The sequence below is a fragment of the Vitis riparia genome, chromosome 9 (assembly GCF_004353265.1).
Source record: "Vitis riparia cultivar Riparia Gloire de Montpellier isolate 1030 chromosome 9, EGFV_Vit.rip_1.0, whole genome shotgun sequence".
In the NCBI taxonomy this organism is placed as follows: Eukaryota; Viridiplantae; Streptophyta; class Magnoliopsida; order Vitales; family Vitaceae; genus Vitis; species Vitis riparia.
The window spans coordinates 3,107,891-3,126,982 of NC_048439.1; the positions used below are offsets into that span (position 1 = coordinate 3,107,891).

The 19,092-nt window shown below is 28.2% G+C and overlaps 1 protein-coding gene across 1 annotated transcript; it reads left to right on the plus strand.

Annotated features, from left to right (window-relative positions):
• Positions 1–11,972: 11,972 nt before the first annotated feature.
• On the plus strand, positions 11,973–14,469 carry LOC117921957 (1-aminocyclopropane-1-carboxylate oxidase). Its single transcript, XM_034839902.1, has 3 exons — positions 11,973–12,647; positions 12,734–13,094; positions 14,024–14,469. Exons 1-3 carry the CDS (start codon positions 12,115–12,117, stop codon positions 14,249–14,251), a joined length of 1,122 nt encoding a protein of 373 aa, XP_034695793.1. The 5' UTR covers positions 11,973–12,114; the 3' UTR covers positions 14,252–14,469.
• Positions 14,470–19,092: the final 4,623 nt, after the last annotated feature.

The window sequence follows — 19,092 nt, forward strand, 5'->3', positions numbered from 1 at the left end:
GGCACTTTATAGTACCTTCTTCCCCACAAAAGGCAATAATAGCTTTCCATAATTTATGGATACTAGAGCTGATTCCATTATTATATAACAAATAACTTATAGATAATAAAAAATACTTTCATAATTTATATTTAAATGATTCAAAATTTTTGTTATAGAAATGGTTTTTTTTATAAATATTATTAACAAGGAAAAACTATGTACTAATAATGGCTTAATGAAAGTGTAATAATAAATTTAAGGCACAAAAAATGATATTAAGATGATGTTTGTTTTTTTTACTTAATTCTAAATAAAATCTTAATGTTTAATAGTGTTAAATATTATATTGTTTATTTTTGTAGTATTTTATTTTTATTAAGTATTAAAAAGTAAAAAAAATTATTTTTAATAAAAAATTAAAAAAACAAACACCCTTTTACACGTAAATAAAATAAAATTATAAAGTAAAAGTAACGGGCACAAAATAATTAGACCTACCGACGGATAGGACACGACATCATGATCATATTTTTCGATAGGTACCCTTTCACTATCGTAGATAAATCTATTAATAAAAGTACCATATGGAAGTTTGATGCATGCATTAGGATGATGTCAAAACTAAGCTCACTCCTATCACACAAACGTCTGCGCATAGTTTGGTGAGAGTTGTCCCATGACAAGTGAATTATATCAAGTCTTGATTTCAGTATCTCTTTTTTCCTGAAATGGCAAAGTAGAGATTTGAGGGTGTTTATCGTTTAAACCAAAGTCTAGGACATTAAAAAAAACAAAGAGACGTTTAGTTCACCTCCCCATGACCCCACCAAGGCAGGCCACTTGGATTCTCCTTATCCCTCATCCCCAAAAGTCTTATCTATCTCCAATTAGTAGGTGAAAAATTGGTCTATAAACACCAAAACAACGACATCAGGGTCTTGGGAGCGGACCACCTGGGTCTTGGGGTTGTGGGTTAGGTCCACCATCTGTGCTCTTACGTCCGCAATAAATATGAAAGAGGGTGTGAATCAAATTATCAATGACTTAATAAAATAAGATGAAGTGGTCTTAGGTAAGGCCTTTGTACCCTGTTTTTCAAGATTTTGCAGAAGTCACTGGTATAATTCAATTCCTCTTTTGAACTCTTTGGGTTTGGGTGGGTCCCTTGCTAGAAAGTTTGGAGCTTCCATAACCATTTTTTGTGAAGTTATGGTTATGTATCGGTTTCGGGGTGGGAATGATGGCTGATCACACTTTTGGTGTTTGGTTCATCAGGCTGTCGTCATTGAGGGATTCAATTTCATCACCATTTGGAATTTTGGATCAAATTGTAACCACAATATACGTATGTTTTGAAATCACTGTTCAAACTAACTCAATTGAGTTTATTTTATTTTATTTATTTTGGATTAAAAGATTAATTAAAATAAAAAATGAACTTTTATCTCTTTTAAGGTTTAGGTCACAAACATCTAATTACTATAATAAGTTTGAAATTTCATGAAATAGTTTTTCTACCTCTTTTAGTCGTTATTTTCACTCGTTTTTTATTTTATTCAAAACGAAAGGAAGTATTTAATGAAATTTTAAACTTATAATATAAAATATATATTTAATCTAAATCTCGAAAAGGGAATAAAAGTGAAATTTACCTGTAAAATAATATATATATATATAAAAATATTTTGATGATATTCAAAACAAAAAATATGTAATCCTAACAGTAGAAGGATCAAAACTTAATCAATCATACTCACTATTCCAAAATAAAACTTCAAAAAACAATAATAAATCCCAAAAAATCTAAAGATTTCACTTGTATTCTTCTGTAAGTGGAATTTACCTGTAAAATAATATATATATATATATATATATATATATATATATATATATATTGATGATATTCAAAACAAGAAATATATAATCCTAATAGTACGAGGATCAAAACTTAATCAATCACACTCACAGTTCCAAAATAAAACTTCAAAAAATAATAATAAATCCCAAAAAATCTAAAGATTTCACTTGTATTCTTCTATAAGTAGAATTTACCTGTAAAATAATATATATATATATAAACAAGAATTATCTTAATGTAATCCTGATAATACGGATCAGAACTATAATCAACCACACTCACTCTCCCAAAATAAAACTTTAAAAAATAATAATAAATTCTAAAAAAAAATCTAAAGATTTAACTTGTATTCTTCATATATATATATATATATATAAACACTAAGAATATTCACATCATCCTTATGCAAGAAACATGGTAAGATTCATGCATATCATGCTCACAAGTTCACAAAAACAAACTTACTAACCACCTTTTCTACTCAAATTGGAGCTTTCGCTTAGAACTTATCCATCTTCTTGGGTGAATTTTTTCTATCAATCTATGAAACTGACACTGATTGACAGCAATTTTTGTTTCTACGTTTAAATGTCAAAACCACCTTCTGCAATTTTGGAACTCGTAGCCAGTCATTTTCAAATTTAATGTTGCATCTACCACTCTGCCCTCCATTTTTGAGTCACGCTTACATTTATTACGATGCCTAAGGGCCAAATCAAGACAGCCACGTAACAGTGATGATGATCGAATTAATAGCTTTAATACAACAAAAGGCTAAAAATTTTATATTTCTTAAATAAATTGTACCACAAATTGCTAAAATCATGCCACGTAATAATATTTCTTAAATAAATTATGGGTCACCTAACAAAATGGCACCCTTAAATCTACCATGTTTTAGGAGTTGGCATACAGTTTTCACTAATATTACAAAGTGTGATTTTGCAATGTTGACTGTTGATTCTTTATTTCCATGTATTAAAAACATAAAATTAAATTAAAAAAAGAAAAAAAAAATTGAAAATAATTCTTTAATATTTTGTAAATCAAAATTTCGTGTGAAAATTTGAAATGTTTTTATTATATTTTTTTATATATTTAAATATGTTTTAAAAATTTTATATGTAATATTTTATTTATAATCATTATTCATATTTGAATAATTAATTTTTAAAATAAAAATAACTTTAAAATATATATTTTTTAAAAACACATTTATTTTTTAAAGAAAATAAAATTATTTATTTTTAGAGAAGAGTAAAGGTGGTAATCAAATAAAAAGAAAAAGAAAAAAATAAAAAATAAAAACAAAAGAGAAAAAGGGAAGAAGAAGCTGAAGAAAGGAGGAAAAATGGGCGGATTTCGATGACTCACATGTAACAACTGTCCCATACTTCGTCGACTGACTTTTGTATGCAAGCTATAAATAGAGAAGACATATCATCCATAAGTTTTGACGATGGGTCTGAGGCACCCATGAATGGTGCCAAATTTTTTGGAAAATTTTTCTGAAACGCATGGATATTTGGGACACACGCAGCCCTACGTGCCGCTATGCTGGCCGCTATGCAGAAGAGAGTGAGAAATTTCAACTATGAGCCCACAAACAAAGGTCTATTGACTTTGTGGCCAAATAAGAGGATCGCTATCAACAGTCTGATTGCTGTTCGCACTGGAAAATGACAATGACAAAGGTTTAGAGTGTTAATGAGCTTGGTTTTGTTTGGTTAATATGAATTCAAAATTTTGAGGGTCATTCTCGCCGTTAGGTAGGAGGTTGTTTTATTGAAGAGTCATGCATACGATTAGATAAGGGTCGAGGACAAGAGGCTCAGCTTGAAGGTTCAGTCATTTTCTCGGAGAGTCTTGGAGACATCCGGAATTGATATAGGGTGATACAATTATTCTTTAAGGGACATTTGGTATCATTATGCTCATAAGTCTTAAGGTATGATTTGGTTTTTTAACTTTTTGTTGAAAGTTACTTATTTTTAAATTTTAAATGGTTTATTTTTTTATTAACTTATTACTTATTTTTTTTTAAAAAAAATTTATTAAGTAAAAAAGTTAAAATATTTTGTTTTTCTTTAATATTAAAAATAACATGTTAAAATAAAATATTAAAAAACAAATTTAACATTTAACGCTATTAAACATTATATAATTTAAATTATATTTTGATGAAAAATAAGGTTTTTAGGTTATCTTTTAAGATACTTGGGAATCTCGATTGATTGTTTCACTGATCAATTTTCTCGCTTCAAGTCATCTATGAAACTATTAATGCGATAATCATTTTTTTTCACAAACATAAGAGTTCTGGCTTTTGTTTTCACATAAAAATTTGGAAAAATTCAAGAGAATGAACTTTTGTTTTTTTTAGAAGAATTGTATTCTTATTTTTGTTTTCAAGTAAAGAGAGGAGTACTATTTCTTTATCTGATTTTTAGGGAGAGAGAGTTTTAACAAGGAAAAAAAAAAAGCTTTTTTTTATATTAGTGATTCTAGATGGTTTTAAAACTCTTAGAAATTGCTCTTTTATTTTCCCATTTATTGAATTGAGTCGAATAAACTCATTTAGACATCTAAACCCAACTCCAACATATGTAAAATTAAGTAAAAAAAAACATTTTTTTAATGATTTAATATAACTTCACATTGTTCCAATATATTTCATATTTTCTATTTTTAAAATTAATATTTTTTATATAAAAATAAAACATTTCATAAAAACAATTTACCAATCATAAACCATTACTTTTTCAATGTGATTTTTTTAAGCTTTTTTGTATACTATATAAAAATTATTATTAATTCTAAGAACACAAAATAGGAAATATGTCCAAAAATACTTAATTACTCAATTAAAAATATATTGTATGAGGGTAGTGTTAAAGATTTGAATGAATTATTTGGTAATTCTTATAGATTTTGGAATTGAGAAAGAAGTAATATAATTATGCTAGAGGGTGGGTTGGTATAATTACTTGGTATATTAACTTAATAATTTAATTGAAATTAATCACATAATTTAAGATATTAAGAATATTAAAGCCTTATTTATTTATTTATTTTTACTTATGTGGTACGCGTGAGGTTTTTTATATTGTCTATCCTTTTCATACACGAATTTATGTGAATGAAAAAGATGAAAACTTTTTGTTTTTATTTTAATTAAAAATAATTACAATTTTTTTCCCCATTATTAACAACCTATTTCTATCCAAATGCCATCTCTCTGCTACCTCCATCATGTCGTCTTGCTCCCATTCCATCACGGCCTTGAATTAGTTATTACAACTTGGGATGGTTGGATTAAGTTAATAACCAACCTAATATTAATTTAAATTAAGAAATAATCAATTCAAATTTAATTTAATCTAATTTTTAATCTAAAGTACTTAATTAAAATTTTCACATTATGTTTTGGGGTGATTAGAGTTCGTTAGATTGTATGATTCAAATTTATCCATCATATTTTTTATTTTTTTATATATTTATATCAAAGTTTAAATAGTAAATGAGATTGGATTTGAAGATAATATAAAAAAATAAAAGTTTGATACATTTTCTTTTTCCTATTTTAAAAAATAAAAAATAATAATAACTTTTGTATAAAATATAGCAATTCTTATATAAAAAGCATGCATTTACCTTATGTCTTTAAAAATAACAAAAAAATAAAAATAAGTATTATATCTCCCAAGAAAAATGAAAAAGTTCTTCATGTCTTTTAAAAAATTAAAAATTAAGGTATTAAAGGAGCTATTATCGTTTTTGGTTCTTAAAAATGGAAAATAACGAGGATATGCAATGAACATCATATGATCTAACTACAATTTAATATTTTTAAAAAAAAATCTAAAAAGAAAACAAACAAAATAAATATTATTTAGAAGATAATATAAGTTCTAAATATTATAAAAATATTAAATTGAATTTTCCATTAGGCTTGGATTCTTCAAACCTTGATCCTAGCCTAATCCAACTTCACTCCTTCAATCTTCCTTTGCTCCTTCCTATGCCCAACCCATGAATATGTCATAACATGATTATGTCATTTTAGCTCAACCAACTCCTCTTGAAAACTTATGATGGACTTGAGGCTAAACCTATTATGTCAAAAATCCTTCCCCTTTCTAGTCTTTGGAATAAGCTCTCAGAACATGTTTATGGATTTGTACTAATATAAGAATTGTTTTTTTCAAAATGTAAAATTCTCATAATTTAATGTCCAAAATAAGGAAATTAAAATCCTTTTACTTTAGAATAGTTTTCTCAAGAGTTTACACCAAGTTCCTATAATCATTATTATGAATCTATGATTATATGGATCCTTGATAGAATATGTTGCTTTTCTTTTTCCTCCCATCTTGGCAGGAAATTCGACATAAAACTTTGCATAACTTAATGACCCTTTGAGGGTGCACCAAAGATTTCACATGTTTTATGCATCTATTTCATAGTTGTTTTTTCATGAAACTTAAGTTTTAAGGCGCTTTTCATCAAAACTCAAGTATATCTTTAAAAACCTTAAACGAAATTATTTTATCTTGACCCTTTGAGGGCTTATAAGGACTTTGCCTAAGTATTAGAAAAACTTAGAATTAAAAAGAACAATTTTGAGATAGAAAAAGGTCAACCGATCAAGGGTAAGTTGAACTAGTTGGGGAACCAATCAACCGGCTACCCTTTTCGGTTTGAGGATCGATAAGGAGGTAAATATCTTGTATTAAAGCCTTTATAATGCTAGGTTGAGTGTTCTAAAATCCTTAATTATTAAGGTTTGAGTGTTGATGACTTGTAGTGCTCATTGGATTCAGGGAATTCAATTGTAACAACTTGGAAGCTTCGTTGGATGCTTCATTATAGTGGAACCCGTACTCGAAAGGAATCTCTACTTAGAAGGAGCTTAAGGAGAGTGGATCTAGGAAGGAATTGTCGAACTACTATAAACACCGTATTTGCAATATCTCTAACTCTTGTCTTTTTACATTTATTATTCTATTACTTTTTTAATTAAGAATATTTTTTAAAAAGTTTTAAAAACCAATCCTCCTCCTCTTAGGTGTTTTTCTTACTCAAATTAGTCTTATTTCTCACAAATCACCCCATTAATAGGGAAATAGTGCACTACAATTTCAAATGTATTATTTAAGTCGAACCAATTATGAATAACTCATCAATCTTACAAAGAACCCATGATTTGGATATTTTATACAACTCTTAATACACTCAAATTATGTACAATGCAAATAATGAAAGTATGAATCTTAAACATAAATAATAGATAAATATAATGTAGTAAAAAAAATCAAAATCATAATATAAATATAATAAATTTTATTTATTATTACATCATATCATGCTTTTAAATGCATCATCCTCACAATTAAGTCCTTAAGTATTAAATTCTGAATATGAATCTAGATCATTAATAAGATCAGAATTTATAGGAACAAAACAAATACAGACAAATGGGGTAGGTATATATAAGAAAATTTGACTTTCGTTATTCTTCTATATCCGACATTTCCAACGAATGAATGAGTTATAGTATTTCATGTTGGATCAGCAAACTATTGGGCTGAGCTGAATTTGAACCAACGTAGACATATTGCCAACGAATTTACAGTCTATCCCTATTAGCTGCTCAGGTATCAACCCAAGAAGAATCAATTCTAGGATTATTGATAACTCATTATCAACTTTCTTTCTTCCTACTCCCAAGGGAAATCGAATCCCCATACTTCAATGGAAAATAGTAGTAACAAATTTTAGTTTTGAGGTTTAAAACTTTTCTTTTATTTTTCATGTTTTTAAGAACTTAATACTTAACATTATACATTAATTCATGATGGTGGCTTTAATTCCCCAAAAGTCGTGTTTTCCATACTCATCACTAACTTACAAATGAAATAGCAGTAATATCCCTATAATCAGAACAAATCATCTCCAAATTTTAATTTTACCGTTATATGTCAAATAAACACATTTTTGCAAATAATTTTAGATTTATAATTCTATCTTAATCTACAAAATGTAATAAAATATATTTTTTAATAAACAAAATTATACGATTAATTTAGAATACTATATACTCAGCCAGGTGACGTTAGCCATCAATTCTTGACCAAGCAAATTTCTACTGAAGAAAATTTTGTAGTGTACGTACACGCATATCATTTCACATGGCCCCAAACCCACCTACATCAGTCTTCTTCAGTGGCCATGTCTTCATAAAACCTTCTTCAAGAAACGCTTCCTAAATTTCCATTAGAAATATTAATTTATATTTAAATAAAATTTTAAAATGTGAAAGACTTGAGAAAAATTCTTTCAAGCCTAAGTCAAATAGTAAAAAGTCAGAAAAGATTTGTAGAAGACTACAAATTCAAATCCAATGGAAACAAAAATTTCACTATAATAAAAAAAAAAACAGAAGTGTACTTATAACGTATTTGATAAAAATTAATACTTATATTTTAATTAATTAAGTTGATTTTAACTTAAATTATTGACCTAAAACTATTACTTAATTTTTATTTTAAGTTATAAATTATTTGATAAAATTAACTTAAAATTTATTATAAATCATAAAATAATAATGGAGATGGTGAAGTAACAAAAAAAAAAATTGTGAAGATAATTAAGGTAATTGATAATAAAAAATCTAAAATGAAGATGTAGACTTAATAATAAATTAATTATTTTTATTTATTATTTAAAATTATTTTTGACTTTAAGTCATACCATTAATTATTTTATCAAATATACTTAATTTATTTAATGACTTAAATTAAGTTATAAAGTCACTTTAAATTATTATGTGAATTTACCAAATACTCACTTATTATAAAATTAAAGTCAATTCAAACTTGATTACTTTTCTTTATACTCATGCAACGTATACTTCATACACATTATGAAATGATTTATTTATTTATTTTTTATTTTTAATGTAACCATCAAGTTGTTGAGGAGCCAAAAAAAATATTGGAATAGGCCAAGTTGGTGACCGAGATTCCAACAATGTTTATTTTATATAAGTTTGTCGTAGACTCTTGATTGAAGTACATTAAAAATGTATTACAAAGCATTTAAAAAAATTATATATATATATATATATATATATATATATATATAATAAAACTATGTTTTAATCTCTCATTATGTACTTAATTTCATAATATTATATACATAAAAGTTAGTTCAAGAAAGTTGAGCTACCTCGTACCTAAGATTAAGCATTCTCATTTCCCCAAGCCTTGACCCATTCTATTGGATCAGTCCACTCCTGGGCCTCTGATGTGATTAATGGCTTCGTTGATGAGTTGAACTAGGTTGGGCTTTAGGTTTTGTGGATAGAAGTTGGACGAGAATGGGCCTTGAACTAATATAACGGATCAGGCCTTAATCTAGCCCAACTTGCCCGGCAAGGCAGACTAGAGCCCAGACTGGCTTTATCCATAGGGTTAATTTCACTTATGTTATGTTCCGTTGTTGGGAAATTTGAGGAAAAATATAAGGGAAAGAAATTAGAGAGAAAAAAAATAAAAGAAGAGAAAAAGTGATAGAAAAAAAAAAATTGGTTGAAACTCAATAAATTATTATTATATATTTCTTTAAACTCATTTCACTTATCTCTATTATATAAAGATTAAATAATTTTAAAATATACAAAAATTTTAATAGTTTTAATTATATTTGATTTTTTTATATATATATATTTTCATAAGTGAAACCAAATATAAGAAAATCGTTTTCTTTAATTTTTTTTCTTAGTAGTTTCAGAAACCACACAAAGCCTTAATCTTTATGATATTTGCATTTTTGGTATAAAATTCTTGACCATTTATTTCATTCATAAAGTTTATTTTTTCGAGAAATTCTAAGTATAAAGATTTTAGGTAAATGTTTTTAACAATTCTCTAAAACATAAAATTAATAAATGAAATACATGATTTCTAGTTGATGAAATTTGAAATCAATGATAACTTATTGTATTTACCTTAAACCTTAGAAAGTGTGAATAACGCTAAACCTTATTTCATTTGTTGAATAAGGTATTGAAAGGGAATTTCAACCAAATACTATTTCTGGTTTTGGTTTTTCATAAATAAGTTAAATAACACTTGAAAACTATTTCTAATGTTATATTTGGTTCCTAAAAAGTATTAAGGAAAGGAAAAAAATGTTAAAGAAAATGATTTTTTCATGTTTGGTTTTACCACAATTTTTTTTAAAAAAAATTAAATGTAATTCAAATTACTTAAAAATTTATACATTTTAAAATTATTTGATCTTTATATAATAGAGAAAACTAAGTGAAATGAATTTAAAGAAACATATAAAATAATTTATTAATTTTGAATCTATTTTTTATTTTCCATCATTTTTTCTTTTCTTCCACTTTTCCTCTCCATTTTCTTTCTCTTACATTTTTCCTCAAATTTTCTAGGAACCAAACATTGCCTAAGTCTATGATAGTCAGCAAGATGTTAAATTAAAAGAACTCCATCCAAAATTTATTTTAAAATCTATGTGACACAAATGGTCATATATTCCAAATTACTTTTATAACTTACCAATAATTTTTGTAAACATTCTATCCAAAAAATCTACAAAAATATTCAAAACCCGGATATTAAAGGGGGTCTTATAATTTATTACAATATCCTCCATCAATTTGGTCATGTTATAATAATTGGACCAAATTATCTTCCAAATATAACCAAATTACTTCTCAAATCCAACAAAATCATTCCAAATATGACAATGTTAACCATAGTACCTCCCAATTCTTACCTCTCAATAGTAATAGCGCAGTTGCATTGAAAATCAAATTCTTCAATGCTTGCTCTATTATCATATGATTTATTTTGAAGCTTTTAATAATGAACCGTGAACCCATTGGATTGTACTAGAGAGGACCCGCATGATAAAGGTTTAAATTTGGGCAACACCCCTATAACATTATTGTTAATAAGTTGCGAAGATAAAGGTTTATTAATAAGAAGAGCCGCGAGCCATAATGGGGCCAAGTCATTGCTCTTTGTTGGGGATGTCTTCCAAAGGCAGACTTGGGCTTTCTGTGGTTCTTGCACGAAAAGCCTTCCTTGGATTTTGACCCTTGTTTCTTGTACCAAAAGCCTTCTAGATTTATCGAGAAACCATCATTACAAATGCTTAAGTTTTTCAAATTATTTTTAAAATTTGTTTTCATAATTTATTAACTTTATAAAATTGGAAGTGATTATTAAATTTATTTTTCTTTCTTTTTCTCTTCTAAAAATATATAATTTTTATTATATATATTTTTGCCATTTTTTTTATTAGGATCAAGGAGATCTCATTTTTCAATTATCATTTTTTTGAAGATAATACTATTGCGTATATAACAATCCCTTCCCCAATACAGGGCTCCAAAAACTCGAATCATGACCAAACTCTAGGGCTCCTAGAACTCTGAATCATGACCAAACTCTTATATTACTTGTTAGAATCAAGAATTTAATCATCTTTAACACAAGGCTTCTAAAACTCGAATCATATGATCAAACTCTTATATCACTTGCTAGAATCCATCTCGGATGCAAGGCTCCTAAAACTTGAATCATGACCAAACTCTTATATAACTTGTTAGAGCTTGAACCATTCTGCATAATGTACCAATCCTAGGGCCTTGACTCATCCCGAGGCTTATAATAGAGCCTAATCATCTCATGGCTTTACACACTATCTTGGAGTCATTCTTCCGATGAACGTCATTGTTACACTAAATCAAGCCTGAAGGAATTCTTACCCTTCGTTTCATTTTCCTAATACTTTCTATTATCTAAACAAACTTTCAAAAATCATTATATTTTCTCTTTTCAATGGCTGGAATTTAGAATATAAGAAGATAAATTTGAGTGTCAAAAAGGGTACAGTTTCTTGTAAAGTAAAAAAATTTGGTAAGACGAATATTTGTTTATAAAAATTAAAGAATTCAAAATATGCAAAGGTAACAGTGAATGCTCAATCCTGAGAGAGAGGAAGAATCAGAGGAGGGTGTAAAGGAGGAGAGAAAAAGCAGAGCAAAAAAGCAAACGACGTCGTCATGATTCTCGGAATGTCACTGCTGTTCCAGACATGTCATCATTGCTTCTTCCTCTGCTTTTTCTTTCTCATCGAATCAAAACCAAAGCGTATCTCAGTGTGCATTCATATAGCCAAACAAACAGAACCAAAATCACTGACTGATTTTCACTTACCTGTCTCACAAATCCTCAATGGCAAATTCACCGGAAAATTTGCACGATAACCGCCTCGATTTCCGGGCGCCGCCACCTTCTCCGATCGCCACCGGTCGCCGCTCCTCTGTCACGAACGACGACGTCCTCGCTGAATTCCTCGAGCACTCGCTCCGCGTTCCCGATCTCATACTGCCTGACCGCGTCTTCCCTCGCCAGCGATCCGTGGATGCCCCGCCGAAAATCGACTTCCAGACATTGGATTCCACGGAAACCGACTCCGTCGCGAGAATTCTGGAATCATTTTCCGGAACCGGCTGCTTTCAGCTGGTAAACCACGGAATTCCGTGCAATCTGATCCGATCCGTGACGACCGCCGCGGCAGGAGTTTTCCGGATTTCGCCGGAGAAGAAGGCGACGGTGTCCAGGTCGCAGGAGAAGATTTATGGATTTGAGGAAATCCATGAAGAAGACGAGAGTGAAATGAGCAGCGAAGAGTTTGTTTGGGGTAGAGATGAGAATTTGAAATTGGAAATGGAGGGAATTTGGCCTCTCGCTTATTCAAATTTCAGGTAATAACCGTGAATTTTCATGTCTTCTATTTTCCATTTTTTTTTTCTTTTTAGAAAGGGCTAATACCAAATTTCTTAACTTGCAGTGAGAAAATGGAAATCCTCTTATCGGATATTGAGAAGGTCGCCAACAAAATTTTGTTAATTCTTAAAGAAAATTCTTTGAAAAATTCAAAATTTGGAAATGAAATGATTCCGGAGCAAGAAGTGATCGGCACAATATGTCATCTTTACAAGCATTATAAAACTGCTTCGAGTGATCGATGGGCTGGCTCATTGAGATATGATGTGATCAGAATGCTGATCAGAGGATTTGATTGCTCCCATAGCTTGTGTTTACATGTATGCAATGAGTCCTCAGAGTTTCATATTTATTCCAAGAAAGGTTGGATCTCTTTTTGCCCCGACAAAGATGCATTACTAGTCACGATTGGAGATCAAATGCAGGTAAATTTAGTTTCACTACTCAAAAACCATGAACTTTCACATATTTATTTGTTTGATGCCATACAATATTTGTCTAAAATAGGAAATTATTTTAATAAATGTACAAAAAGAAACATAAAATATCGTAAGGTTATATTTGGTTTCTTGAAAGTAAAAAAAAAAAAAAATATTAAAGAAAATAATTTTCTCCTATTTGGTTTTACAATAAAAAACATTAAAGCAAATCAGAGATATTTATATGTTTTCAAATTATTTGATCTTTATATCGAAGAATTAAAATAAGTTTGAAGTAATGTATAAATATAATTTAATAATTATAATCTATTTTTCATTTTTTCTTTCCTTCTTATTCTTTTTCTTGTATTTTTCCTCAAATTTTTCAAAACAAAAAAATAACAGAAAGAAGATAAATTGCAGCATGTTATATGTGAAATCCTTGATTTAGTTTGAAAGGTGACTTTATAAAGTATTTAAACAATTATTTTGAATAAACCATTATCGTCTTCACCATCATCCTGTCATTTTTTACTTTACAAATGAGAATTACACTTGGAGTTTGAATTACTCATTCAAAAAGTCACCAATGTGATAACTATGGTTGCATCAAATTTATTGGTATACTATTAAGACATCTATCATATTGAAATAGTATTTTAACAAAGAAAAGACTATACATCTAGCCACTTGTATGACAAAAGCCTACTTTCATGATCCAAACCCACTTTATTTTAAATCTATCCCAACCATCTTTTTGGGCCATCATAAAATCCCATGAACATGAACCCATATGGTAGTGGTGGGGTGGTAAATAATCTACTCAAGAACAAGTTATTGGAGAAAATGATGACCTCTCTTTCTTTCTTAACATGGATGACTCTTCTTCATCATTCTCATTCATTCTCCTTTTCCCTTTATTCTTACTTGGGCAGGCATGGAGTGGAGGGCAGTACAAGCATGTGATAGGAAGGCCAATCTTTAAAGGTGACAATCATAAGGATGGCATCTCAATGGCTTTCCTCTATTCTCCTCCAACCATCTCCAAGAGCTCCAATGTGATCAAGAGGGAAAAGACTATTTCTCTTGGCCACCAAGCCATATTGGCTATTCTTTTGAGTCTTGCATACTATTTTTTGGTTTATATTTATAAGAAGTTTTGATGTTCCCACCATTCAAAACAAAATCACAAGTTTGTTCTTTTCATATATATTTTTTTTAATGTCAACTTATACACATTCTCGTATTAAATTGTTGCTTGATGGGTATCATACGTTTGTGAGTTTATATTTGTACAGATATTTCAGAATGTTCTTGAAAAGAAAATGATGATTTTATTTTGTTGAGGTACAATTGCATAAACACTCACTTTTGTTTTGTATAGTAATTTGGTTTGAATGGAATGTATTGCCTAATTTCCTATCATGGGTTTTAGATAGTTAGCAAAAGGTTTCTCACAACTTATTTTACCAAAGAACTTTTGAAGTAAAATAGTTTTTAAAGGTAAGAAAGGTTTTCAAATTGAAAGACAAATGTATGTTTAGTCAGAGCTTGGATGAAGTCGCAATAGATCTCACTCAGAGTAGTAACACTAAAAGTGAAGGCTGTGACAATGTCTATGGACTAAGTAATTGGTTCATTGGTCAAGTAACCGACTGAATAGTTGTTTTTAGCGATTACTTACAATATTCCTTTATTACTAGCTAATCATTTGGTTGATTGGGTCATCAACCAACAATATAAGAAAGCATCTCTAACAAGTAATAACTAATCTATGCAAAAAAATCCTTATTTAAAACTTATTACTTCAATTATTATATCTTTTGTATATTTATTCCAAAATTTGCATGCCCTTATTAATTTACTATTAGTGTCTAGCTATTTTCTCTTGTAATCCATTGCAAAAGCTAGCTCTTGTACTTATTGGTACCAATTTTCCTTAGAATGCATGAAATTGAGCTTTCAAGTGAGTGGACTTTTATTTCTTAAGATTTGTAAAAGTCAATTGTCTCTTGTAATCCATTGCAAAAGCTAGCTCTAGTACTTATTGGTGTCGATTTTCCTTAGAATGCATGAAATTGAGCTTTCAAGTGAGTGGACTTTTATTTCTTAAGATTTGTAAAAGTCAATTGATACCCCAAACCAAATGTTCAAGTTAAAAGAATCTTTGATTCCTAGTGGATTTTCTCGAAGCTTGGATTAAAGCCTAGAGTCATGAATATAAACAAGATTGCATCAAACCGCACTATATCTTAGGTCACATGTTTTTACCTTTCTCTTTTACTTATTTACTTTATATTTGTTTCAATGCATCTTAATTAAGATGACGTTTGTTTTTTCAACTTTTTGCTGAAAGTAATTTGTTTCCAAACTTTAGGTTGTTTGTTGTTCAACTTTTTCATAATTTATTATAAACTTTTTGCCAAAAAAAACCAAAATATTTGACTTTTTTTTAATGAAAAAAGTGGCATGTTGGTTTTTCTTTACTTTTTAATGTTTAATAGAAATAAAATATTAAAAAAAAAAAAACAAACTACCTAATACTTAACACTATTAAGTAGTAAAATTCTATTTAAAGTTAAGTAAAAAAACAAACACCACCTAAGCCTATAAAATATTCATTAATTTAATAATTTAGTAATTTGCAAAAATTAACAAACAAAAATGACTTAATTTTTAAAATTAATTGATTGTGATCATGGGAAATCATTCAAAATGGTTCATATATTCCAACAAAAACAAAAAAAGAGGTTGTATAGGAAGTCACTTTGGTTTTAAAAACTATTTTCAAAACAATTATTCTATAAAATTTTAAAGGTGTTGTTTCACGATCCAAATGAGTGGTTTTGTCTAGCCGCCAAGAGTTGGATGAATGTACGACCAACAATTTCATCTAAGTCACTCAAAATGCAAACGACTATGGTATTTGCACAAAAGGTTGTCCAGATGGTTTGTCTAGGCACGCCCCTCTGATGCTAAAGTTAGTAAGTAGCTTAAGTAAGTAAGAGAATTTGTTAGATAGAAAGCACATACCATTTGTAGTGTAACATCTTTCCAAGTGTCTTAATAGCATCCAAGGACGATATGTCATGGTATAATATGCACTAAACATATATATAGTTAAACTCATTATATAAAGAAAATATTAAAAGAATATTTTAAAGAGAAAATTAATTATAATTATTTTATAATTAAATGTAAAATTTTCTTTTAATTGATTACCAAAAATATAAAAATTAGATAATTTTCTTCATAGTGTTTTTAATATCATTAATAATTAATTAAATATTAAAAATTTGTACATATATCATAATTTATTTTATATTGTTTAATACAATATAATTAAATGGATCATAATTTTAATATTAATATATATTTTAAAATTAGACATATTATAATCAAATATCATAATATTAGATGTAATTTAATAATAAATGTATACTTATAAAATTTATATTTTTATCGATGCATACAATATTATTATCAAATATGATAAATCATATTATAAATATATCAAATTATTTAATAAAACAATTTAAAAATATCATTATACTTCTAGTTACATTTTTAGGAAGTTTTTCTTATATTTTTATAAATTCTGATCAATTTTAAGCTTATCAATATTTTTTTCTAAAATATCTGCCGATATATCCGTGATTACCGATATTTTCATCCTTGATAGCATCTTAATTACACTTGATTGCGCGATATTATGGTATTAACTACCGATGTATAATGACTGTCTTACCATGATGAGCCACTGAGGATGAGATGTTTTCTAGTGATGGTTGTATTTAATTTGAAGCATGTCTAGCACACAATCTACGCATTAATGGGTGAGTAAATGTATGATGGACAGTCAGGTGTCAGTTGTGTTGTATTCGTGTAGGATTTGTCCATCTAACCTACTTTGGGATAGATCGGTCACTCGACCTTAGGGCTATTGAGTCATACGACTGAAGACGATCTTCTATACGACTTGCCCACCCAGACGACTGTGAGAGAGTGGAGGACTACAGGACAACCTTCCAAAGGGGGTCCCACAAAAATGTAGTTTTTAATTTTTAAAAATATGAACCATTTTTAAATTTCACCAACAAAAAGGCTCTTAACACCTAAATATTTTCAAATTTTATAGAAATAAATCTAGGTATAGGTAAACAAGTTTCTATTTTGTTTATTCCATTTTTTCTCTTTCTTATTTTTTTTGGACCAAAGTCCCTAACCAAAATATTCCCCAAATCATATTTAATCCTCTTAATAATAAGAACAATAAGCTTCATCCATATGTGATCTCCTTTTCTAAACCATTGTATCCCCTACGTATAAATATTGTTAATTTTTTTCTCAAAGATAATTTTTCTTTTCAAAACTTCAAACCATTTTTATTAAAAGTGAGTTATTTAACTTTATTTAAGCTATTTATTTAAAAAAGAAAATGGTTGATTAAAATACCAAATAGGCACATATAAAAAAGTACAATTAATTAGGTCATATTACATGTAAATTATGATCTTATTGTTTTATACCAAAATTAAGCAGGTGTTTTGTAAACCAATTTAATAATTTAAGTTATTAAGTAAATTAAGTATATTTGGTAAAATAACTTAATGATATGAATTAAAGTAAAATACAATTTAAGTAATAAGTAAAAATAACTAATTTATTCTTAAGTCCACATCTTCATTTTACATTTTTACCCTTATTTTGCCCTAATTACCTCCATGATCTCCTCTGCTATTTCACAACCTTCATTATTCCTCGACTTCCTTTACTCTAATTATAATTTATGATGATAAATATGTCAATTTGATGATTTAAAATAAATTTTAAGTTAATAGTTAAAATATGAATTAAGTAATAAATTTTAAATCAACAACTTAAGTATAATTTAACTTAAAGTTAATTTAAGTTATTAAGTAATAAGTATTAAGTTTTACATATACCCCTTTAGTCTTTTGTTTTATACCTTATTCCATTTTTTTTTTATTTCTTCGATATAATTCTTTTGTAACTTAATTCCATTGTTCATACACTTTCAACGATTAAAATACAAAGTTCGATACTTATAAAATCTATAACTTAAAATTTATTTGGGAGCTATTTTCTAGATTTGAAAACATATTTATTAATTCTTTAATAAGTTGTTTTAATAATAGGTATTTTTTGAAAATATATTTTAATTATTTTCTATTGTTTGTTTTAAAAACTAATTATATAAATACGAAAAATGATGGAAAATAAATTATTTTATATATATATATATATATATATATATATATATATATATATATATATATATATAATTTTGAAAAAATATTTAAAAATAAAGAAAATAAATGGGAAAGTTGTGTTTTCATGGGCCAATATGGTAATAATATTGTTTTTGGAACCCAGGTTTGTGAAATGGGAAAAACATTTGTTAATGTGGAAACTTATATCAGTTTCATGCACTCTGAGCCGGTTGTTTTTTTTCTACCGAAATTGCCCCTCCAGGTATCCAGGTCAGCAGCCCATCTCAGCACGTGAAGGTAGTACTTGAAGTGCGTTAAGGTAGTACCTGAGGTACATTAAGGTAGTACCTGAAGACCATTAAGGTAGTACCTTATGTGCATTAAGGTAGTACCTGAAATTTCTTATAATTACATAAGGTACCGTTGGAGTAACCTATGAGAACATAACAATGTCATGCTGCAATAGGTAATGAAATTAACTAATAAAAATCTGAAGCCACAAAATGGCTACATTTCTCGTAGGTGCGTTAAGGTAGTACCTGAGGTACATTAAGGTAGTACCTGAAGACCATTAAGGTAGTACCTTATGTGCATTAAGGTAGTACCTGAAATTTCTTATGATTACATAAGGTACCGTTGGAGTAACCTATGAGAACATAACAATGTCATGCTGCAATAGGTAATGAAATTAACTAATAAAAATCTGAAGCCACAAAATGGTTACATTTCTCGCAGGTGCGTTAAGGTAGTACCTGAGGTACATTAAGGTA

Excerpts from the sequence above, each read along its gene's own strand:
- LOC117921957 (XM_034839902.1), top strand. The coding sequence starts at position 12,115 with ATGGCAAATTCACCGGAAAATTTGCACGATAACCGCCTCGATTTCCGG. Across the intron at positions 12,648-12,733 it reads CTCGCTTATTCAAATTTCAG|TGAGAAAATGGAAATCCTCT; the intron begins GTAATAACCGTG and ends CTTAACTTGCAG. Across the intron at positions 13,095-14,023 it reads CGATTGGAGATCAAATGCAG|GCATGGAGTGGAGGGCAGTA; the intron begins GTAAATTTAGTT and ends TTACTTGGGCAG.